Source organism: Mustela lutreola, chromosome 1 (assembly GCF_030435805.1).
Source record: "Mustela lutreola isolate mMusLut2 chromosome 1, mMusLut2.pri, whole genome shotgun sequence".
NCBI classification, from domain to species: Eukaryota; Metazoa; Chordata; class Mammalia; order Carnivora; family Mustelidae; genus Mustela; species Mustela lutreola.
The window spans coordinates 143,196,451-143,214,975 of NC_081290.1; the positions used below are offsets into that span (position 1 = coordinate 143,196,451).

An 18,525-nucleotide genomic window follows, 5' to 3' on the forward strand; every position below is an offset into this window, starting at 1 on the left:
AACAAAGAGTTGAAGATCAATAGTTTTAATTTATGTTTTAGTCTAGCATTTATCCAGCAGAAAGCCTCAGGTATAAAATTCAAGTGAAACACAGCCATAAGGTTAATGGGTTTTCATCAGCTGAATTTTATAAGTGTGGCAAATATTGTTTGCCCCAGCCCTTACTGCAGCTCCCTGGTAGCCCTTAGCTATTGCCATTTGTGATGTGAATGGGGAAAAGAATATTGAAAAAACTTACTGTTTGCATTGGGTTAAGATTTAGAGAATTATTCTTACCTGTGACTATCTTGCATACAAGGGCTTTTCTTAGATGTATTTTTGTATTCTTGAAAATAAACTACAGTTAAGAGACCAGTAAAAGTTGGCATTTACATTAATGTGAATGAATGGCTATGGAACGGTCCTTACTTTTCCAGGATTTTTAAAAAATTTTGTCAAAGGGCAGATTACAGACTTTGGGCAACTATACTAAAACTGAGTACAGGAAAGAGTTAATTTCAGAAGTTAGATTTTTTTTTCTTTCTGACTTGCTAGAATAATCTGTCTTCCCATATTCACTGTCCAAGTAGGCATAGGATTACAGGTGTTTACACTTTCTCTGTAAAAGGATAAAAAATATTTTAGGCTTTGTAGACTCTATATTCTGTTGCAGTCACTAGTGAGAGTGACCATAAATGAATGGGTGTGGTTATGTTCCAGTAACCCTTATTTACAGGCGCTGAAATTTGGAATTCATATAATCTTCATATGTCATGGAATATTATTTTTCCTCTGATTTTTTTCCAACCACTAAAATGTAAAAAAGTCATATAAAAACAGGCAGTGTGTATTTGGCCCCATTTACAGGACTGAAGAGCAAATTTCATGTCTGTACTTCCTGTTCGGTACTGGCGGGAAGCATTCAGTCCTGGGGCAAAAGGAAAACGCTTCACCTGGGGTTTAGTCACCCTGGAAGCTGGTTCCCTAACTACCAAGCTATCTTCCTAACTGCTGTAAAAATCCAGCAGGCCTAGTGAAGGTGTTAAAGCTCTTGGTCTTCTCCCACGGGGCTGTGGGCCCAAAGGCAGCATGTTTTAGCGGAGATCTGAGGGCAGCTAGCACTGCCTGCCCAGCCTACTACAGAGTGGGCTTAGCACACCCGCAGTACAACTGGAGAGATGCCAGGAGGCTGCTCACTTTAGAATGTTGGTCCCAGTTCACAACATACACCATTTAAATAGTATTCACAGAGCTGGAAGACTTTGCCACCTCATCTTTAAAATGTGAAAATTAAAAAAAGCAAAACCTCAAACACTGCCCAGCTTTGCCCATTTGTTTTTTGAAAAATGGACAAAGTTTTCTGTAATTTCTGATTTCCTATAACCTTCTCAGGAGCACACATGCCCTGTCTGCCTGCCTTGAGTGGCTGCATGGAGGAGGAATGAAACACAGGACGGGAGCCAGGGTTCTCCTCAGGCCACACCTCTGCTGACTATTGCTGGGTCTCTCCTAGGCCATCCAGCTGAGCCGAGATGGGCAGTACCTGCTCACAGGAGGAGACAACGGTGTGGTCATGGTCTGGCAGGTGTCTGACCTCAAGCACCTCTTCACCTATCCAGGCTGCGATGCTGGCATCCGGGCCATGGCCCTGTCTTACGACCAGAGGTAACACTAAAATCATGGTCTACTGATGGGGATAGTAAAAACCGGAGGGAATTTATTTAAGTGGGCTGATGGATAGACTAGGTTGTGGGGATCACCTGGGCAATCAGAAAAGCCAGTCAGTGGCACCTGGATGGCTCGGTCAGTAAAGCATCTGCCTTCCACTCGGGTAATAATCCCTGGGGCCCAGGATCAGGTTGCATACCTGGCTCCCGGCTCAGTGGGGAGCCTGCTGCTCCCTCTGCTGCTCTACGTTTGTGCTCTCTCTCAGATAAATAAATAAATAACTTTGGGGGGGGGGGAAGCCAGTAGGGCACCTGGGTGGCTCAGTCATTAAGGATCTACCTTCAGCTCAGGTCATGATCCCAGGGACCTGGGATCAAGTCCCACATCAGGCTCCCTGCTCAGTGGGAAGCCTGTTTCTCCCTCTCCCACTCTTTCTGCTTATGTTCCCTCTCTCACTGTGTCTCTGTCAAATAAATAAATAAAATCTTTCTTTAAAGAAAAAAAAAAAGCTAGTGAATATTGTTTTTTTTTTTTTTTTTAAGTGTGATTTTCTTTCCAAGATTGTCACTCATGGACAAAGGCTGAATTCTCCATCAATAGACAGGTTAAGTAACAAAGACTGTAATTACATGGCCATAAAGTTTTTTATATTTCTTAGAGTACTTTTTCCTTATAATAAAACTTTAAGAGCTATAAACATGTTTAATATAAAATACCTGTATCTCTGTCCATGAGAATTCTGTGGAGAGATTTGCCTTTTTCCTAAAACCTTCCAAGTGGTAAATTTGGGGGAGAATGTCTTCAATATCTTAAATTATTTTTTTTTCTTATTTTTTTTATTTGACAGAGAGAAATCACAAGTAGATGGAGAGGCAGGCAGAGAGAGAGAGAGGGAAGCAGGTTCCCTGCTGAGCAGAGAGCCCGATGTGGGACTCGATCCCAGGACCCTGAGATCATGACCTGAGCCGAAGGCAGCGGCTTAACCCACTGAGCCACCCAGGCGCCCCAAATATCTTATTTCTCCTTAATATACGATCACAGATTTTAGTTCCTAATTTTTTTTATTGTGCTATACACATAAAATTTACCTTTTTTTTTGGTGTACAAGTCATTGGCATTATGTATATTCATACTGTTGTACAACTACCATCACTGCCCATCTCCAGTTTTTTTCTTTTCATAAGTTTTTCATCATCCCAAAGAGAAGTCCTCTCCCCCTTAAACACTAACTTCCCACTTTCCCTCCCAGCGCTCCATCCAGGTTACCTCAACTCCAGTGTCTGTCTCTATGAGTTTGTTTCTTTTAGGCACTTCGTGTAAGTGGAAGCATAAAATATTTGTCCTGTTGTAGCATGTATCAAGCTCATGCTTACTTTACATAGCCGTGCATCTACTGACATTTTGGTTGTTTTCATCTAATGGCTGTTGTGAATAATGTCGCCATGAGCATTCACATAACAAATACCTGTTCAGATTCTTGTTTTCACTTATTTGGGGTAGATAGCCAGGAGCGGAATGAATGGTTGAGTCATATGGTAATTCTATGTTTAACTTTTTGAAGAACTGCCAAACTGTTCTCTATAGGGGCTGTACCATATTACATTCCCACCAGCAGTGTACAAGGGCTCCAATTTCTCCACATCTTCACCAACACCTGTTATGTCCTGGTTGTAGTTTATTTTTGTTTTTAATAATATCCATCCTAGTGGATGTGAAATGGTCTCTTACTGTGGTTTTGATTTGCATTTCCCAAATGACTGGTGGTGTTGACTTTGCACTCTTAATAGTGTCCTCTGATGTGCAAAAGTTTTAAATTTTGATGACTTTTTTTTACTGTTGTTGCAAATGCTTCTAGTGTATCTAAGAAATCACTGCAAAATCCAGTGTCATAAAGCTTTTCCCCTATGAGTTTGAGTTGTAACACTTATGTTTGTGTTTTTTGTTTTTGTTTTTGTTTTTTTTAAGATTGTTTGTTTATTTGACAGAGACACAGTAGGGGAGGGAACACAAGCAGGGGGAGTGGGAGAAGGAGAAGCAGGCTTCCCACTGATCAGGGAGCCTGATGTGGGACTCAATCCCAGGTCCCTGGGATCATGACCTGAGCTGAAGGCAGATGCTTAACAACTGAGCCACCCAGGTGCCCCTTTATTTAGTTTCTGATCCATTTTTAAGGGTCCAGTTTTATTCGTTGGCATGTGGGTTATCAGTTTTCTGAAAACTATTTGTTGAAAAGTTTGTCCTTTCCCCACTGGATGGTCTTGACACTTACCAAAAATCATCTGACCATATATGTGAGTTCATTTCCGGGTTCTCTATTCCATTGGTCCAAATGCCAGTACCAAACTGTTTTGATTACGATAGCTTTGTGGGGAGTTTTGAATTCATGAAGTACAAGACATCTGATTTTTATTCTTTTTTTTTTTTCCTTCTTCATGATTGTTTTTGACTATTTGGGGTTCCTTGAGATTCCATTATGAATTTTAAGATGGGTTTCTCTATTTCTGAAAAAAAAAAGTGGGGGGTAGGAATTTTGGTAGGGATTGGGTTGAATGTGTTGATTGCTTTGGCTACTGTTGTCATTTTAACAATATCAAATCTTCCAGTCTATGAACACAGATGTCTTTCCATTTATTCGTTTTCTTTAATCTCTTTCAGCAGCATTTTATAGTTGTTTTTTTTTTAAGATTTTAGTTATTTATTTGACAGAGAGAGATCACAAGTAGAGGGAGAGGCAGGCAGAGAGAGAGAGAGAGAGAGGGAAGCAGGCTCCCTGCTGAGCAGAGAGCCCGAGTCAGGACTCGATTCTAAGACCCTGAGATCATGACCTGAGCCGAAGGCAGCGGCTTAACCCACTGAGCCACCCAGGCGCCCAGCATTTTATAGTTTTTAATATAGAAGTCTTTCGCCTCCTTGATTAAATTTATTCTTGAGTATTTTATTCATTTCATTGCTATTGTAAATGGAATTGTTCTTAATTTCCTTTTCAGATTTTTTTCATTGTGCATGTAGAGAAATGCAGCTTATTTTTGTGTTGTTTTTATATCTTGCAACTTTGTTGAATTCATTAATTCTAACAGGTTTTTGTGGAATACTTAGGATTTCCTACTTATTAGGTCATGTCATCTGAAACTGAAATAATTTTACTTCGAACTTTCCAGTTTGAATGTTTTTTATTTGTCTTGCCTAATTGCTCTGGCTAGGAATCCCAGTACCGTATTGAACTGGTAAAAGTGTTTATTTTTGTCTTGTTTCTGATAATAGAAGAAAAGCTTTTAGTCTTTCACCATTGAGTATTAGCTGTGGGTTTTTCATAAATTCCCTTTATCGTGTTTATGTACTTACCATCTATTCCTAGTTTGATTACTATCATAAAAGCATGTTGAATTTTGTGAACTACTTCTTGTTCATCAATTGAAGTGATTATGTAGGTTTTTCTTAGTTCTGCTAATGTAATGGGTTTCATTGATTTTTGTATGTTGAACCTTCACTGTATTCCAAGAGTAAACCCATCTTGGTCATGGTGTATAATCCTTTTAATATGTGCCTGAATTAGGTTTGCTAATATTTGTTGAACACTTTTGTAGTAGTATTTATAAGTGATATTGGTCTGTAATTTTCATTTCTTATGTGTCTCTCTGGGTAACACTGGCCTCACTGAATGACTTAGGAAGTCATTTCTTAGGAAAACACTTAGGAAGTGTTTTCTTATCTTTAGTTTCTTTTCTTTTTTTTAAGAGGAGTAAGAATTGGTGTTAATCCTTCTTTAAATGTTTGATAGATTTCACCATTGAAGCCATCTAGTCCAGGGCTTTTCTTTATTGGGAGGCTTTTGATTATTCATTCAGTCTCCTTAGTGGTTATAAGTCTATTCATATTTTCTATTTTTGCATGATTCAGTTTTGGTATAGTTTGTGGGGTTTTGTTTGTTTGTTTGTTTGTTTTAAAGATTTTTATTTATTTATTTGATAGAGATCACAAGTAGGCAGAGAGGCAGGCAGAGAGAGAGGGGGAAGCAGGCTCCCCGCTGAGCAGAGAGCCCGATGCGGAGATCAATCCCAGGACCCTGAGACCATGACCCGAGTCGAAGGCAGAGTCTTAAACCACTGAGCCACCCAGGCGCCCCTATAGTTTGTGTTTTTAAGAATTTTTCCATTTCAGGGGCTCCTAGCTGGCTCAGTTGGTGGAGTATGCAACTCTTAATCTCAGGGTTATGAGTTCAGGCCCCAAGCTGGGTGTAGAGATTTCTTAAAATCTATTTATTTTTAAAGATTTTATTTATTTGAGAGAGAAGAGAGCATGAGTGTGGGGAGGGGCAGTGGGAGAGGGAGAAGCGGACTCCCCACTGAGCAGGGAGCCCAACATGGGGCTCAATCCCAGGACTCCAGGATCATGACCTGAGCCAAAGGCAGACACTTAACCAACTGAGCCACCCAAGTGCTGCCAAAATCTTCAAAAAAACAACAACGAAAAAGAATTTTCCCATTTCATCTATTCTATTTGATCTAATTTGTTGGCATACACAGTTATTCCAAGCATTCTCTTATAATCATTTGTTTCATAAAATTGACAGTAACATCTCTATGATTTTAGCAGTTTGAGTCCTCTCTTTTTACTTAGTCAATGTAGCCAAAAGTTTGTCAATTTGGTAACCTCTTCTAAGAACCAGTTCTTGGTTTTCTTGATTCTTCTCCCATTTTTTTCTGTCCTCTATTTTATCCCTACTCTTTATTATTTCCTTCCTTCTGTTAGCTTTGAGTTTAGTTTGCTTTTTCTACTTCAAGGCATAGAATTAGGTTACTAATTTAGATCTTTTTTAATGTATGTATTTATAGTTATAAATTTCCTTCAGCATTGCATTAAGTTTTGGTTTGTTGTGTTTGTTTTCATTTGTCTGAGTCTTTTAATTTCTGTTCAGATTTCTTTGACTCATTGGTTGCTTAATTTCTATATATTTGTAAATTTTCCAGTTTTCCTTGTTATTAATTTCTAATTCTGTTTGATCAGAAAAGATACTTTGTATGACTTTTAAATTTATTAAAACAAGTTTTGTTGCCTAACATGGTTTATTCTGGAGAATGCTCTGTCTTTAGTGGTCCTTTCAGTGAGTTCATGGTCTTTTGAGGACTAGGGTCCCCCCACCCCCTGCCCAGACCTTCTGCAGAGCAGAGCTCAGCCCAAACTGTGGTCAACACTTGTGTGCTGCTTCCCCCACCAGCAAGTACTTGGTACCTCATATAAAAGGTGAAAGGCAGGGGTGCCTGGGTGGCTCAGTGGGTTAAAGCCTCTGCCTTCAGCTCAGGTCATGATCTCAGGGTCCTGGGATCAAGCCCCGCATTGGGCTCTCTGCTCAGCGGGGAGCCTGCTTCCCTTCCTCTCTCTGCCTTCCTCTCTGCCTACTTGTGATATCTGTTGGTCAAATAAATAAATAAATAAAATCTTAAAAAAAGGGGGCGGGGAAGGCACAGCAGAGGGAGTAGTCCTGGCATCACATGGTGACAGATGGGAGCTACACTTGAGAACACAGGATAACGTACAGAGTTGTAGAATCATGTTGTACCTCTGAAACTAACGTACCATCGCATCGCGACTAGACTTCAATTTTAAATATATAAAAATAAAAGCCAGGACCAGCACCCCTGCTCAGAAATGACCAAGTCTAGCAGGTGTTAGGGATTCCTCGTGCACATGCTGGCGGCATGTTCAGTAAAAAGGCAGGCTGTGCTGTGGATCTTCGTGGAGTTTTGGAGGTGGCATTCTGAGCTCACTGAGTGCTGTATCCTAATCAATCATCAGAAAACGCACCGTGGTCCTCGCAGATTGTTAGGTTTGACTGCCATCTTCTAGATTAACCTTGTAGATTCAGGGAAGGCAGTTCTTTCTTTAGGAACAGAACCCTAGGAAATAAATAGATTTGTAAACCCGTCCTTCTCTTGGTCCTCCCAGGTGCATCATTTCTGGCATGGCCTCGGGAAGCATCGTCCTGTTTTACAACGACTTTAACCGGTGGCATCACGAATACCAAACCCGCTACTGACAGCGACAGCTGCGTGGCAGCCTGGCCCCCAGCCTCAGCGGGGGGAGTGATCGGGAGCAGCTTTCTCTTAGAAGTAGCTATCACATGTGAATGTAACTTAAATTTGCTCTAAGAAGCAAAATATTTTTTAAAGTTAATTGCTATTTTTGTAGATTTTGCTTGACTTTTTTGGGGGGAATAGCAAAGCAGAAAATTGGCTGCTGGGTTCTGTAGTTTAAAAAAATCTATATTTTTAGTCATAATGAGAAGTCTATTTTCACCAATTATGGAAACATACAGTGGAGCAAGTAAACCCACTTATTCTAACTATATTATGAAAAACCACTTCCCTTTATCTATAATCTTGAGAAATACATGATTTTAACAATAGGGAAATGAGTTACAATACTGGGATTGGGAATTTTATGCTGTACTTTGGGTCCTGCATTTTTCCAAGCAATCGTGCTTCTTCAGCACTGAAATTTCTGGGATTTAAATAGTAATGTTTAAATTATGGTAAATGTAATTTAAAACATCTCAATGAATTATTTCTATCAATATTGTTGAAGCATGCTTTAGATCTAGAAAATTATGGTTTGGGGGAGGTTCTTTTATTGTATGGTTAACATAAAGGATCTAATGTTATAGCAAGTGTGAAGTAGTTACAATGTTTTATTTACAATGTTTTCACCAAAATGAAATGATGGAAGGACTCGTGGGCTCACAACCTTTGTTTTTCTTTTAAAGTGAATGTAAGAACCAAAGCTCACCCCAGAGGTTTGACTGTCCCAGGGCACTGAGGCAGAGCCATCAGCCGGGCTTCCCTCCCCCACCCCAGTCTGAGAACAGAGGCAAATGAGGTGCTGTAGGAAGCAACACCCATCTGACCTTCTCTTTGTTACTAAGTATCTTCACCTTCCTTTGAGTAGCAGTTTGTACTAAGAAACATGTTATTTTGGTGTTGTGTAATTCTACTTTTCTAGCAGACTGCTGTGGAAATCTGTGAAAAATATTTGAGAAAAGGTCTGTATTGCATAAATAAATTCTTTGTAAGTTGTGAACTTCGAGTTGAAACCAGCATTCCATCTCTTTCTCTTGCACTTACCTAAAGGGGTCCCCTCCTATTTTCCAACATTCAGCTCTTCTCTAAAAGCAAAGATTTGGAATGGAACAATCAGTTTGACAGAAAAATTAAATGAAATGGCATTTGAAATTGAATTTTTCAGAATATCTTTTCACTTCTACTTTAAAACATTAATGAAACAATTCTTCACAAAGAAAATGTCAAACTCTGGTGTCATCCCAGATCTTGAACAATAACCAATAACCAACAAGAGACTTTCTTGAAACAGGAACTTGGGTCGTCTTTGACCAGACAGCTCCGTCTTACTGAGACTTACGCTGATGAGAACACTAGACCTATAGCTAAGATCCACCACTGTTTTATAAAACCATTAAGGAAAAAAAAAAAAGTCAAATGTGAGAATATCCCTTTTAGAACAAAGAAAACCCCAAGTTACTGGTAAATTAATTAAACATCCTCACTGCTGTTACCCCCTGATATTTTACTTTGGAAAGTTTAGGGAAAATGGTAGAATTAGGAATATCTACATCCTATGCCAAGCATTTGATACTTTGAATTACCCCATTTTTACAAGCTTAAAGCAAAATGAATAAAGTAGCTTCCTCTTGGGCCTAAGAAGAAAATTGGTGCCTCCAATGCCTTTATGTGTTTTAAAACTTACAACTATGGAAAATTAGCCAAAACATAAGTAACATATTATTTACTTATGTATTCCTTTACTCATAAAACAAATATAGCTGGTGTCAACACAAGGGCTTCTTAAGGACAGAATCTGTTTACCATATTTGTTAGGATTTATTCAACATTGATTTATTTTAACCAACGTTAGCTACTTAAAAAAACCACACACACACACACACACAAACATTTCTTCAAATAAATTTAAACCAATAAGGGGAAAAGAGTCAAAGCCGCGGTGGTTTGGGACTAAGCTGGATGACCCGCGCAGATGGGAAGCGGGGTGGCACGCTCAGAAAGTGGCTGTGGTTGGAAGTGGGCTGTGTTCCCTCTACATACAGTAATTTACAGCTGGTTTTAAAATGCACCACCTCAAGGAATTCAGATTTTCCTCCCTGATAGTATCGATTCTTACTGAAATGCCACCAATCAAGTCCTCGAGGCTCTGTAATTCAAGAAACAGCACGCTGGATCTCTGGGAGAAAGCAGACGGGCTTAGCGCATATAGGACACGAAAACTTGACAGGCACACTGATACACGCTGATGGATGACTCCCTCTCAGATGAGAATCTTACTCCCCAGAGGACACCAGACATCCATAAATAAATATTCTAATACATTAATTCAATAAAAGGAATGATCTTGTCCCCTGAAACATTTAGTTCTACTGATCAGCCTACAGGACAAGAGGATTCACAGTGACCTGCACAGGAATGCTAAGAAGCTGCATGTAGGACATGAGGTAGCTTGGAACCTGAGGCTGCCCTTCTCCATTCAGCTCCAACGGCGGAGCAGAGCCCGAGGGCCAGTGGCCGAAAGACAGACACACACACACACCGCGAAGCCATGTGCACCCCCCGAACTGTCAGATGGCCAGTGGGATAACAAAGCTGGCGAGGGTCAAGTCTGCAGGAGATGGCCAGGAATCCCTCATTCAGCCAGACAGCACTTCCACTTTAGACCCTTTTCAGCAAACAGAACTGAATTAAAATGATAGACAACAAATCTACCATTTGTAGATTTTAGGGGAGAGATTTTCACTAGGTACCTGATAGCTTTTTCCTGGACAGGATTTCAAGAGCTCCTGGCCATACAAATCATAGACCTGGTTTCGTTCTTCTCCTGCACTGCCCTGCTCGCCCTCCATCAGTGCAAAAGGACACAGATTCCTTCTGCATGCACACGGGATGGAGAGTCCTACCACTGAGACTGGTGGAGAAGCTTGGCCGGTTCCTGGGGTACATTACAGATCATATAGTAGCAGCCAGCCCCCCAGCCTCACCTCATCATGTGACATCACATTTGGCCAAAGTGTGTTCACAAACAAGAAACAAGGAGGACGAGACGTGAATCTCAAAACCTGCATAAACTGTGGATCAGCAAATATTTCTCCTTGGCTCTCTCTGCCCCACTACTGGGGAAAGAAGAGGGGTTTTTTTGTTTTGTTTTGTTTTTAAGATTTTATTTATTTATTTGACAGAGATCACAAGTAGGCAGAGAGAGAGAAGAGAGGGGGGGAAGCAGGCTCCCTGCTGAGCGGAGAGCCTGATGCGGGTCTCGATCCCAGGACCCTGGGATCATGACCTGAGCTGAAGGCAGAGGCTTTAAACCACTGAGCCACCCAGGCACCTGAAAGAAGAGTTTTCTACTTCAACTAGGAGAGGAACCAGCCTAACAACTCCCATTTTTGTAGCAGAAGGAAGCTGAGAATTTTAAAAACTTCCTACACTATAAAATGGAAGGAAAACACCATAATATAGCAAATCAGTAACAAAATACAAAAAAATTTGTTAAATTTTCTTTTGTCTCTTTTATTTCCTCTCAGATATGTGGGCAAAACAGCTTTTATATTTTCCCCATGAATCAAATCTATATATAAAGAGTTGAGTCCATGATGCACATTTTGGGTCCCCCAAAGTCATAAGATCACTATTTAAAAACCCAAGCCTATTACTAATGACACTGACATCATTCCCAGCCTTCCCTGCTATGAACCAAAAATGCAGATTGCTCAAACCAAAGGACATCACATTTTTCTAATGAAACTTCGCGTGGTCTGGCCTTTAGGCAAGCTGTCTTCTGGAGACAGCCAGGCTCTCCAAGAAGGGAAGAAGGCAGTGCACAAATGTTCCTATGAATTCTGACACCTCGGCAGTCGTATGCCAGAAACATGAAGTGAATTACATTCCTGTCTCAAGTTCAGGAATATTTTTCCTTGCCAAACAAAAGTTGGGGGTGGGGGTGCTGGGCAAGCTGTTATTTCCTCATACCTGGCAGGCAGCAACTGGCTGCTTTGCAGCTTTGAATCTGGACAATTTGAAAGACATTCCCCAGACCCAACTTCATCCTCCGCACAGATGCCCGACCCTCACAACCCAATAAACTTAGCCCACCAGGTTGAAACCTTCCCAACCACACCATCCCGAATGACGAATGAGGGGGTTCTGTTTGGGAAAGGGCAGGGCAGAAGCAAATGGCTGTGTACCAGATACACCCATTCCTTCCCCTCAGTTCTTCAGTGAGGGCAGCACCTTCCCACAGCCGTCTTCGAATCATAAAGTGCCCACTTCACATCTGCTGGCCAAGACTAAGATGCACACACCAGCTTCCTTCTGGAGAAACTACTCTCTTTGTCTAACAGAAACCGGCACCCCCTTCCCCGCTGCCCCCATAACCTCTCAGACCTCCTCAATCCCCAGTTTTCTACCATTTTACCAGGTGTCTCCAGCATCGCATCCCACCTCTACCTAGGACACAGACGTCCCATCTAAAGCATCTCCGACCACCTAGTGGACAGGTATAAGGACAGCCTCCCTGGGAACCAGGAGCAGCACGTCCCAGCTCCAGGAAGTCGGGATGAGCTCCTGACCCTCCTGAGTTTTCTCATTGGTGGAATGCGGCCATTAACCTCTTGCTCTCAGGGACGTGGTGTGGCCCAAATGATACAGGATGAAGTACTCCGTGAATAACTGTGGTTATGCCTTAGCAGGTAAGCGCTTCCAAGGACTAGACTGTCACTCCTTCAGAAAGCAGCTAATTCTGTCACTGGGCTGCCATTCGATAAGAGTCTCAGACTCTACACACACACCTGACCCTTTGTGCCTCCTACCTACTAACCTCCGACCACCATCCAGAGTAAGCAGAAGTGAGTCTACACCCTCAGCTGTGGAACAAGTCTTTAACCAGCCAAGACATCTAAGGATGTGCCTCTCGTTTCCCTAGTGCCTTTACATGTCCCCCTAGTCCTTGGCTGCCAAGGGCTTCAAAGCCCGCATACCCTGGCTGCCCTCCCTCAGATGATTGTTGCCTCATGTGCACCACACACCTCGAGGCCATCGAACAGATCTGCACCCATGGGAAGACTGGGCTTCCCTGGCCCACGCTCCACACATCCTTGCCCTGGCGCAGTGTGAGGTCACGCTAACATGCAAGGAGCTCTGGGGGCACCTCCTGAGCGCTGACCGCTGCAGCTCCCTGCACCCCGATCTTTCCCACGAGCTGCCATGCATCCAGGACGCAGTCAGCAGAACCGCAGCCCTTCACACCCTGACTTCACACTGTGGGTCTGGATCTGCATTCTAACCTGCTGAGTCATTTTAAATCAGCCCATCCCATGTAAAGGCTGGAGAAGCATTCTTTCTACACCGTCATTCACACCATAGGCACAAACAAAACAAAAAAAGAGCAACAAAGATGGAGAGCCGTGGTTTTTCTTTAGAGCTGCAGTGGCCGGCGTGGCTACGTGGGCTCCGACCACTCACAATGTGCCCATCCCAAGCAAAGACATGCTGTAAATGCCAATGCACAGTAGATTTCAACGATTAAAAAAAAAGATGTCCAAGATTTTGTTAACATTGGTTGCATGTTCAAATAATACTGTAAAGACACTGAGTTAAATAAAATATACTACAAAATTAATTTCACCCATTTCTTTTCAATGTGGCACCAGAAAATGGGAACTTGACACCACGTTTCCAGGAGGCAGCACACTGTTCTAGAACTTTCTCCACAGCACCATACATCGGCACCCTTTTCTCTTTCCACACGGTCTGTGCTGAACTGTCCTCGCTGTTTTCAAATTCCCATTTCACAGTCATATCCATGAAGATATTTGGGGGGAGTTTTGCCGAATGTTTTCAATCCATATATTCCATGTATTTCCATATTACAGCAAGCCTTTTGAAAAAAGAGATACCCGGCCTGACTCATGGCCCAGACGTCGAGCCCGGCAGGCACCCTGCTCCTCTTTTTCTACCCCTTCAAAGGCCAGTTTCTGTAGCTGCAGATCCCCTGGCTGGAGTAAGGGAATGAACACCTAACGAGGACAGGCTATTCTCACCGTGCAGGAGTGGAGGAACCTAGCAATTATATACCTGTATTTAACCTGAGTTCTGAGAACAGAACTCAATGGATGTTTTCCAAGCACACAAGTAAATGAACAACTTGCCTGTAGAGTCAGAGCCTTTATTAAGGATCCTTGCTCAGATGACCACTATATCCAGGTCTTGGCCACCTCCCCCTGGCTTCCCACCCCCACCCTGGGGACAGGAACCTCCAAAGAGCACTGAGATGGAAGAACATAAAGCTGCCTGGTGACTCTGTCCCCTGCCGATCCTGTGACTTGGATCATGTCACCTCACTGCTTGGTTTGCTCCGTTACCAGCACACGTCACTCGAGGTGTCTGTGGGATTACGAGAATCCTAGAGGGAACACCAGGCCAAGCTGTCACACCTGCTCACACCGCTTCCTGTCTCCAGGCCTCCTCCCCCAAGTCCCAGGCCACGTGAGGGGGACGCAGAGGGTGGGAACATGTGCAGAACAGAAGATGCTCCTTCGTCTTATCGACCATGACCGCTGCCTTGGCAATTACATTCTTAAGTTGTTAGCAAATGCCTTTGGATTTCAGTCCCTGGAAGGAGCTCGGATTTCAGACTCTGATCACTGCCAGAGGCCATGCTCCATCCCTACTTCTGTGTTCTTTCCTTTACATGAGGCCTTTCCTTCCAGTAACAAAAATATTTCCACTGGAAGCTGTGAAAAGGCTTGCTCTTGAACTTCTCAGTGAGGACAGAGACATGCAGAAGGGTCTAGGTCGGTACATCACAGCTTTTGGGAAACTGCCCTCCTCCTGAGGCTGGTACTTGCTGCAGCTGTGGGCCTGGGAAGCCCATCTGTGTTTTATAACTGGCCTCCGGATCGAATCATGAGCCAGCACCAGCCCAGGGAGAAATCATCGCGTACCTGAGAACAGGCACATGGTCTCAATCCTTCACCAGTGTGAATGAAGCGATCCAGGGCTGAAGGAGATAGTCTCTAGGCCTGCAGCTGGGCAGCCTCGAGAAGCTGGGGACAGAAGCAGCACCGGGCTACACCAGAGCGGTAGGTGAGCAGGTGTTAGGAGAGAACAGAAACCAGGAGCCGAGATGCACCCAAAGCAGCCGACAGGAGACCACACAGCCTCTGAGTCAGAGACAGTGACAGGAGACACGGGAACAGCTGCCCGGACTCCCCATTTCCTATAGAGCCTGACCTTCCTACCGTTGGTTCCACAGGATTCCTCCACTGTGTGCTAATAATCCCTATTTATTCCTGAGCTTTTGTTGTGGGTTTCTGCACCTGTTACCAAATACACTTAGACCAAGATGCATTTTCATGTGCTCTTCTCCCCTCCTCACCAGACAAGGGTACATCTGCCAGATCCTGGGGCAAGGCGGTGTGCTCTGATCACACATCCCCCGCAAGACACCACCACACAATCCTTTGCCCACCCCCAGCGTTTTTTCTCAAGAAGGGTTTATTGCAGGTTAGGTACACTGGTAAGAGGCAAAAGTCTAACAATTAGAATGAACTACAGGGCCCACCAGTTTAGGGGATGAGTGGGTAAAACAAATCTACTGATTACGTACAATGATTAAAAAGGGCAGGGTAGTGGGAAAAAAGGAAAAACTGCCAGCAGCCTTCCAGAAGGTTAATAACAGAGGATGTCTGCGGAGCACCTCCCTGCCCCAGTCCTGCCTGGGCCTCGGCCCAGGTTTCCTCAGTTGTTTCCGGTCAGCTCCAGATGACAAACAGGTGATGGAGACTCTGGTGGCTGCTCAGATGCCTGCTCTCTAGAAGCCGACTTACTGAGAAGCAGCCACCTTGGCCCAGGGAAAGCTGCATGCGCCAAGCCTTTCATGAAAAAGGCCAAAGGACAACTTCGTTAGCATTTCCTAATACATATGGGGGAAGAGTTAGCGGGAGAACACACACGTTGAGGGAACAAAATGACTTTCCCCTGGGGTCTGTGTACAAATAAATATCCAGTGTCATCTCAGGTAAGCCCAGCACCCCAAGCTATACATGGTAGGCTGCTTCCTCAGGCACCAGAAAGCACTTCTCAAAGTCTGGAATTAGTGTCCAGTGACCAGACTGTCCTCTTGGATGCTCAATTCTCCCATCAGAAAGCCAGTCCTCCAAACCCCATCAGCAGAGGAAGGAGCCGTGTCACCTCTCACAGGACACCCGCAAAGGGACAAATGCAGTTCTAAGTTCTCGTAAGAAAAAAAGGAACACTCCGAGTTTACTTAAATAGGGGAGAGATCTTGGTTCATCCAAAGTGTTTCTATAAAAATGCATTAAATCCCAGATAAAAGTTGCACATTCTCTTGGTGACACTGAAAATGTCCATTGAACCAAAAAAAAAAAAAACCCAAAAAACAAAAAACCATCAACTTCAAATGAGCCTCTCTGAATTTCTGTCACCAAGGCTAACACTGCATAGGACCCTCCAGGAACTAGAGGGCAGAGCCCAGAGTATGAAAGAAGCCAGCCCCTGGCACAGAGCTCCTGGCTCCCGGCGGCCTTGGGGGTGCCAGCAACCTTCTGGAGGACAGGCAGCGGAGAAAGCCTCTTCAGCGAGTGGACTGCGCGGCAGCCCGGGCAGAAGAGGGGCTTTCCAGCGGTGTGGCGGGCTCCAGCCCGTCTGCCCGGGGCTCAGTCACGGTGGCGGCGCCAGGTCCCGGCCCGCTCACAGCCCGCAGCGGCAGGGGGGCAGGGGGGTGTGGGTGATTCCGGAGGGGCAGGGGCCGGGGCTGGTGGCACGGACACAGGAGGCTCCTCAGCTGAGGGAGGGGCTGGAGAGGTCAGCTCCATCCCAGGTTGGCTGCTGTCCTGACAGTGCTTGCTGCAGAAAATCTGCCCCTCCTTATCTAGAGCCGTGTTCTGAGGAGAAAGCAGCGGAGACAACACGTTAGCCCGGCCTGGGCCTGGGTCAGAGCTACCACGACAGGAGCACACGCGGGCATGCACAGGACTCGGGAGCAGAAGAGGAGAAATAACATCAAACTTCTCTTCCAACAGAAGCCTGAGAGAAAAGCAACGGCTGCGGACAGCCCTCCCTGGGCAGTCGTCCAGGCTTGGCCTCGGCGCCCCGCTCAGCGTCAGGCGGCCCTGGATGGCAGCCTGAGGCGATTCTTGTCTGGCTTGGAGCTGGCCTGAGTTCTGAGTGCTTCTTCCCATGCCCAGATCTTGAGCCCAGAAGAATCCTAGGATAATAAGCAAACCCTCTGCAAATGCTAAGGCCCTGACAGTAAGCTTTTCTAAGGCAAGTTCTTCCTCCCAGGGTGAAAAGTGACTCTCGTGTCATATAAATCAGTAACCCCCTTCCAACCCAACTGGATGCCTCATCTATAAAAGCCTGCAATGTGATGGTGTACCATTACCCAATTTTAGATCTTTCATGATCACCTGACCTGCTTTTCTCCTCCTGGGCAGTTTTATCTTGTTACACGCCCACGTTGGTTTTGTTTTGTCTTTTTTTTTTTTTTTTTTTTAAGTAAACTCCATGCCCAAGGTGGCACTTGAGCTCACGACCCTGAGATCAAGAGTCATACCCTCCACGCTGAGCCAGCCAAGTGCCCCATGCCCAAAGTTTCTAATCTGCTCAACTCCTCCAGGAGCACAGAAAAGGCTATAAACATGAAGGAATCACCTTGCTTTTCTGACCTTAGACTGAGAGGCAAGACTTCAGTTATCCTTTGCCTCAGTTTGAACATTTCTTGCTTCTCCAGAGAAGCCCAGCCTGCTGTCACCTCACTGGGTTTCTAAAGGTGCTTTCAGGTCTTGGGCACTTTTACCTAAAAGGCCCAAGGATCAGGAGGTGTTCTGTCATCTAACTGCCCTGGGGGGAAAGGTAATATGGAGTCTTTGAGCATTCTACAAGGTCTGGAAGGCACAGGAATAAACCACAGGGTCTTCTACAACGGGCTTGCGTGGCTGCCTTCAGGGCACTCCACGGGCCCTTCCGAGCTCAAGCTAACAGTCAGTACTTTCCAAGGTCAACTTCCATTACCTGGAGAGTAGGTCACTATGGAAAAGCCAAATCAGACACTTAGCACGGCTCTGGAACAAGTTTCCAAGCTCCTTGTAGGAGAGGAGGCTGGGCGGCACCTCAGGGAAAAAAACACTGAACTTGGAGAGAGGCAGCATTCCCTTTCTTTTTCCTAGCACAAACTCCCTCCTGCGTCGAAGAAAACAATTCCACAGTTATTTCTCCTTTTCTCTTCCTGTCAAGAGACCATGTATGTGTGCAGCAGAACAAAGCATTGCAGTGCAGTTAGTACATACCATTGCCTTGGACCTAGTCAGAGGGAAGCAATGCAGGCGGCGGGAGAGGCAGGAGAAGGGAGGAGAGAAGCGGGGACAGAAACTAGACTTACTTCAAACAGAAGCAACACGATTGAAACAGTTTTGTCTATCTTTAATTAAGCCCAATCAGCCCCAAATGTCCCCTGAAAGGAACATCTTGACCTTGAGTAGGGAGACCACGCCATGTGAATTCATCCTTTCTCAAGGAGGCTAACCAGCAGCGGCGGGAAGGAGGTTTCCTAGAATTCCCTTTTCTGCCACAAGATGGCCTCGTCCCGTCCCTGAGACTGGGATGAGCCCCTGGGAAAAACCAAGAGGCTGCCCTACAAAGGCACTGTCCTTTTTTAAGGATCCTAAGGACAAGTCAAAGAAAATGCACGTGCTATTCAAACCCAAAGGCCTGTCTTAAGCCAAAACCCCATCCAACCGAAATCTCTTCTCTGACCCCAAAGGCTCCACACCTGTCCTACTGA

The 18,525-nt window shown here is 44.4% G+C and overlaps 2 protein-coding genes across 11 annotated transcripts in view; one reads left to right on the forward strand and one right to left on the reverse strand.

Annotated features, from left to right (window-relative positions):
- Nucleotides 1-8,721, forward strand: part of LRBA (LPS responsive beige-like anchor protein) — a 742,234-nt gene extending 733,513 nt beyond the window's left edge. For all 4 annotated transcript variants that reach the window (XM_059175618.1, XM_059175627.1, XM_059175636.1 and 1 more), the window contains exons 56-57: nt 1,493-1,644; nt 7,591-8,721. In XM_059175618.1, the coding sequence (XP_059031601.1) occupies nt 1,493-1,644; nt 7,591-7,681 (243 nt within the window). In that variant the 3' untranslated portion in view covers nt 7,682-8,721. The remainder of the gene's footprint in view (nt 1-1,492; nt 1,645-7,590) is intronic.
- Nucleotides 8,722-11,097: 2,376 nt separating this feature from the next.
- Nucleotides 11,098-18,525, reverse strand: part of DCLK2 (doublecortin like kinase 2) — a 155,984-nt gene continuing 148,556 nt past the window's right edge. For 4 of the 7 annotated variants that reach the window (XM_059175693.1, XM_059175682.1, XM_059175675.1 and 1 more), the window contains one exon: nt 11,098-16,627. In XM_059175693.1, the coding sequence (XP_059031676.1) occupies nt 16,400-16,627 (228 nt within the window). In that variant the 3' untranslated portion in view covers nt 11,098-16,399. The remainder of the gene's footprint in view (nt 16,628-18,525) is intronic. The other 3 variants (XR_009354092.1, XR_009354091.1, XM_059175704.1) reach the window with 2 other exon arrangements.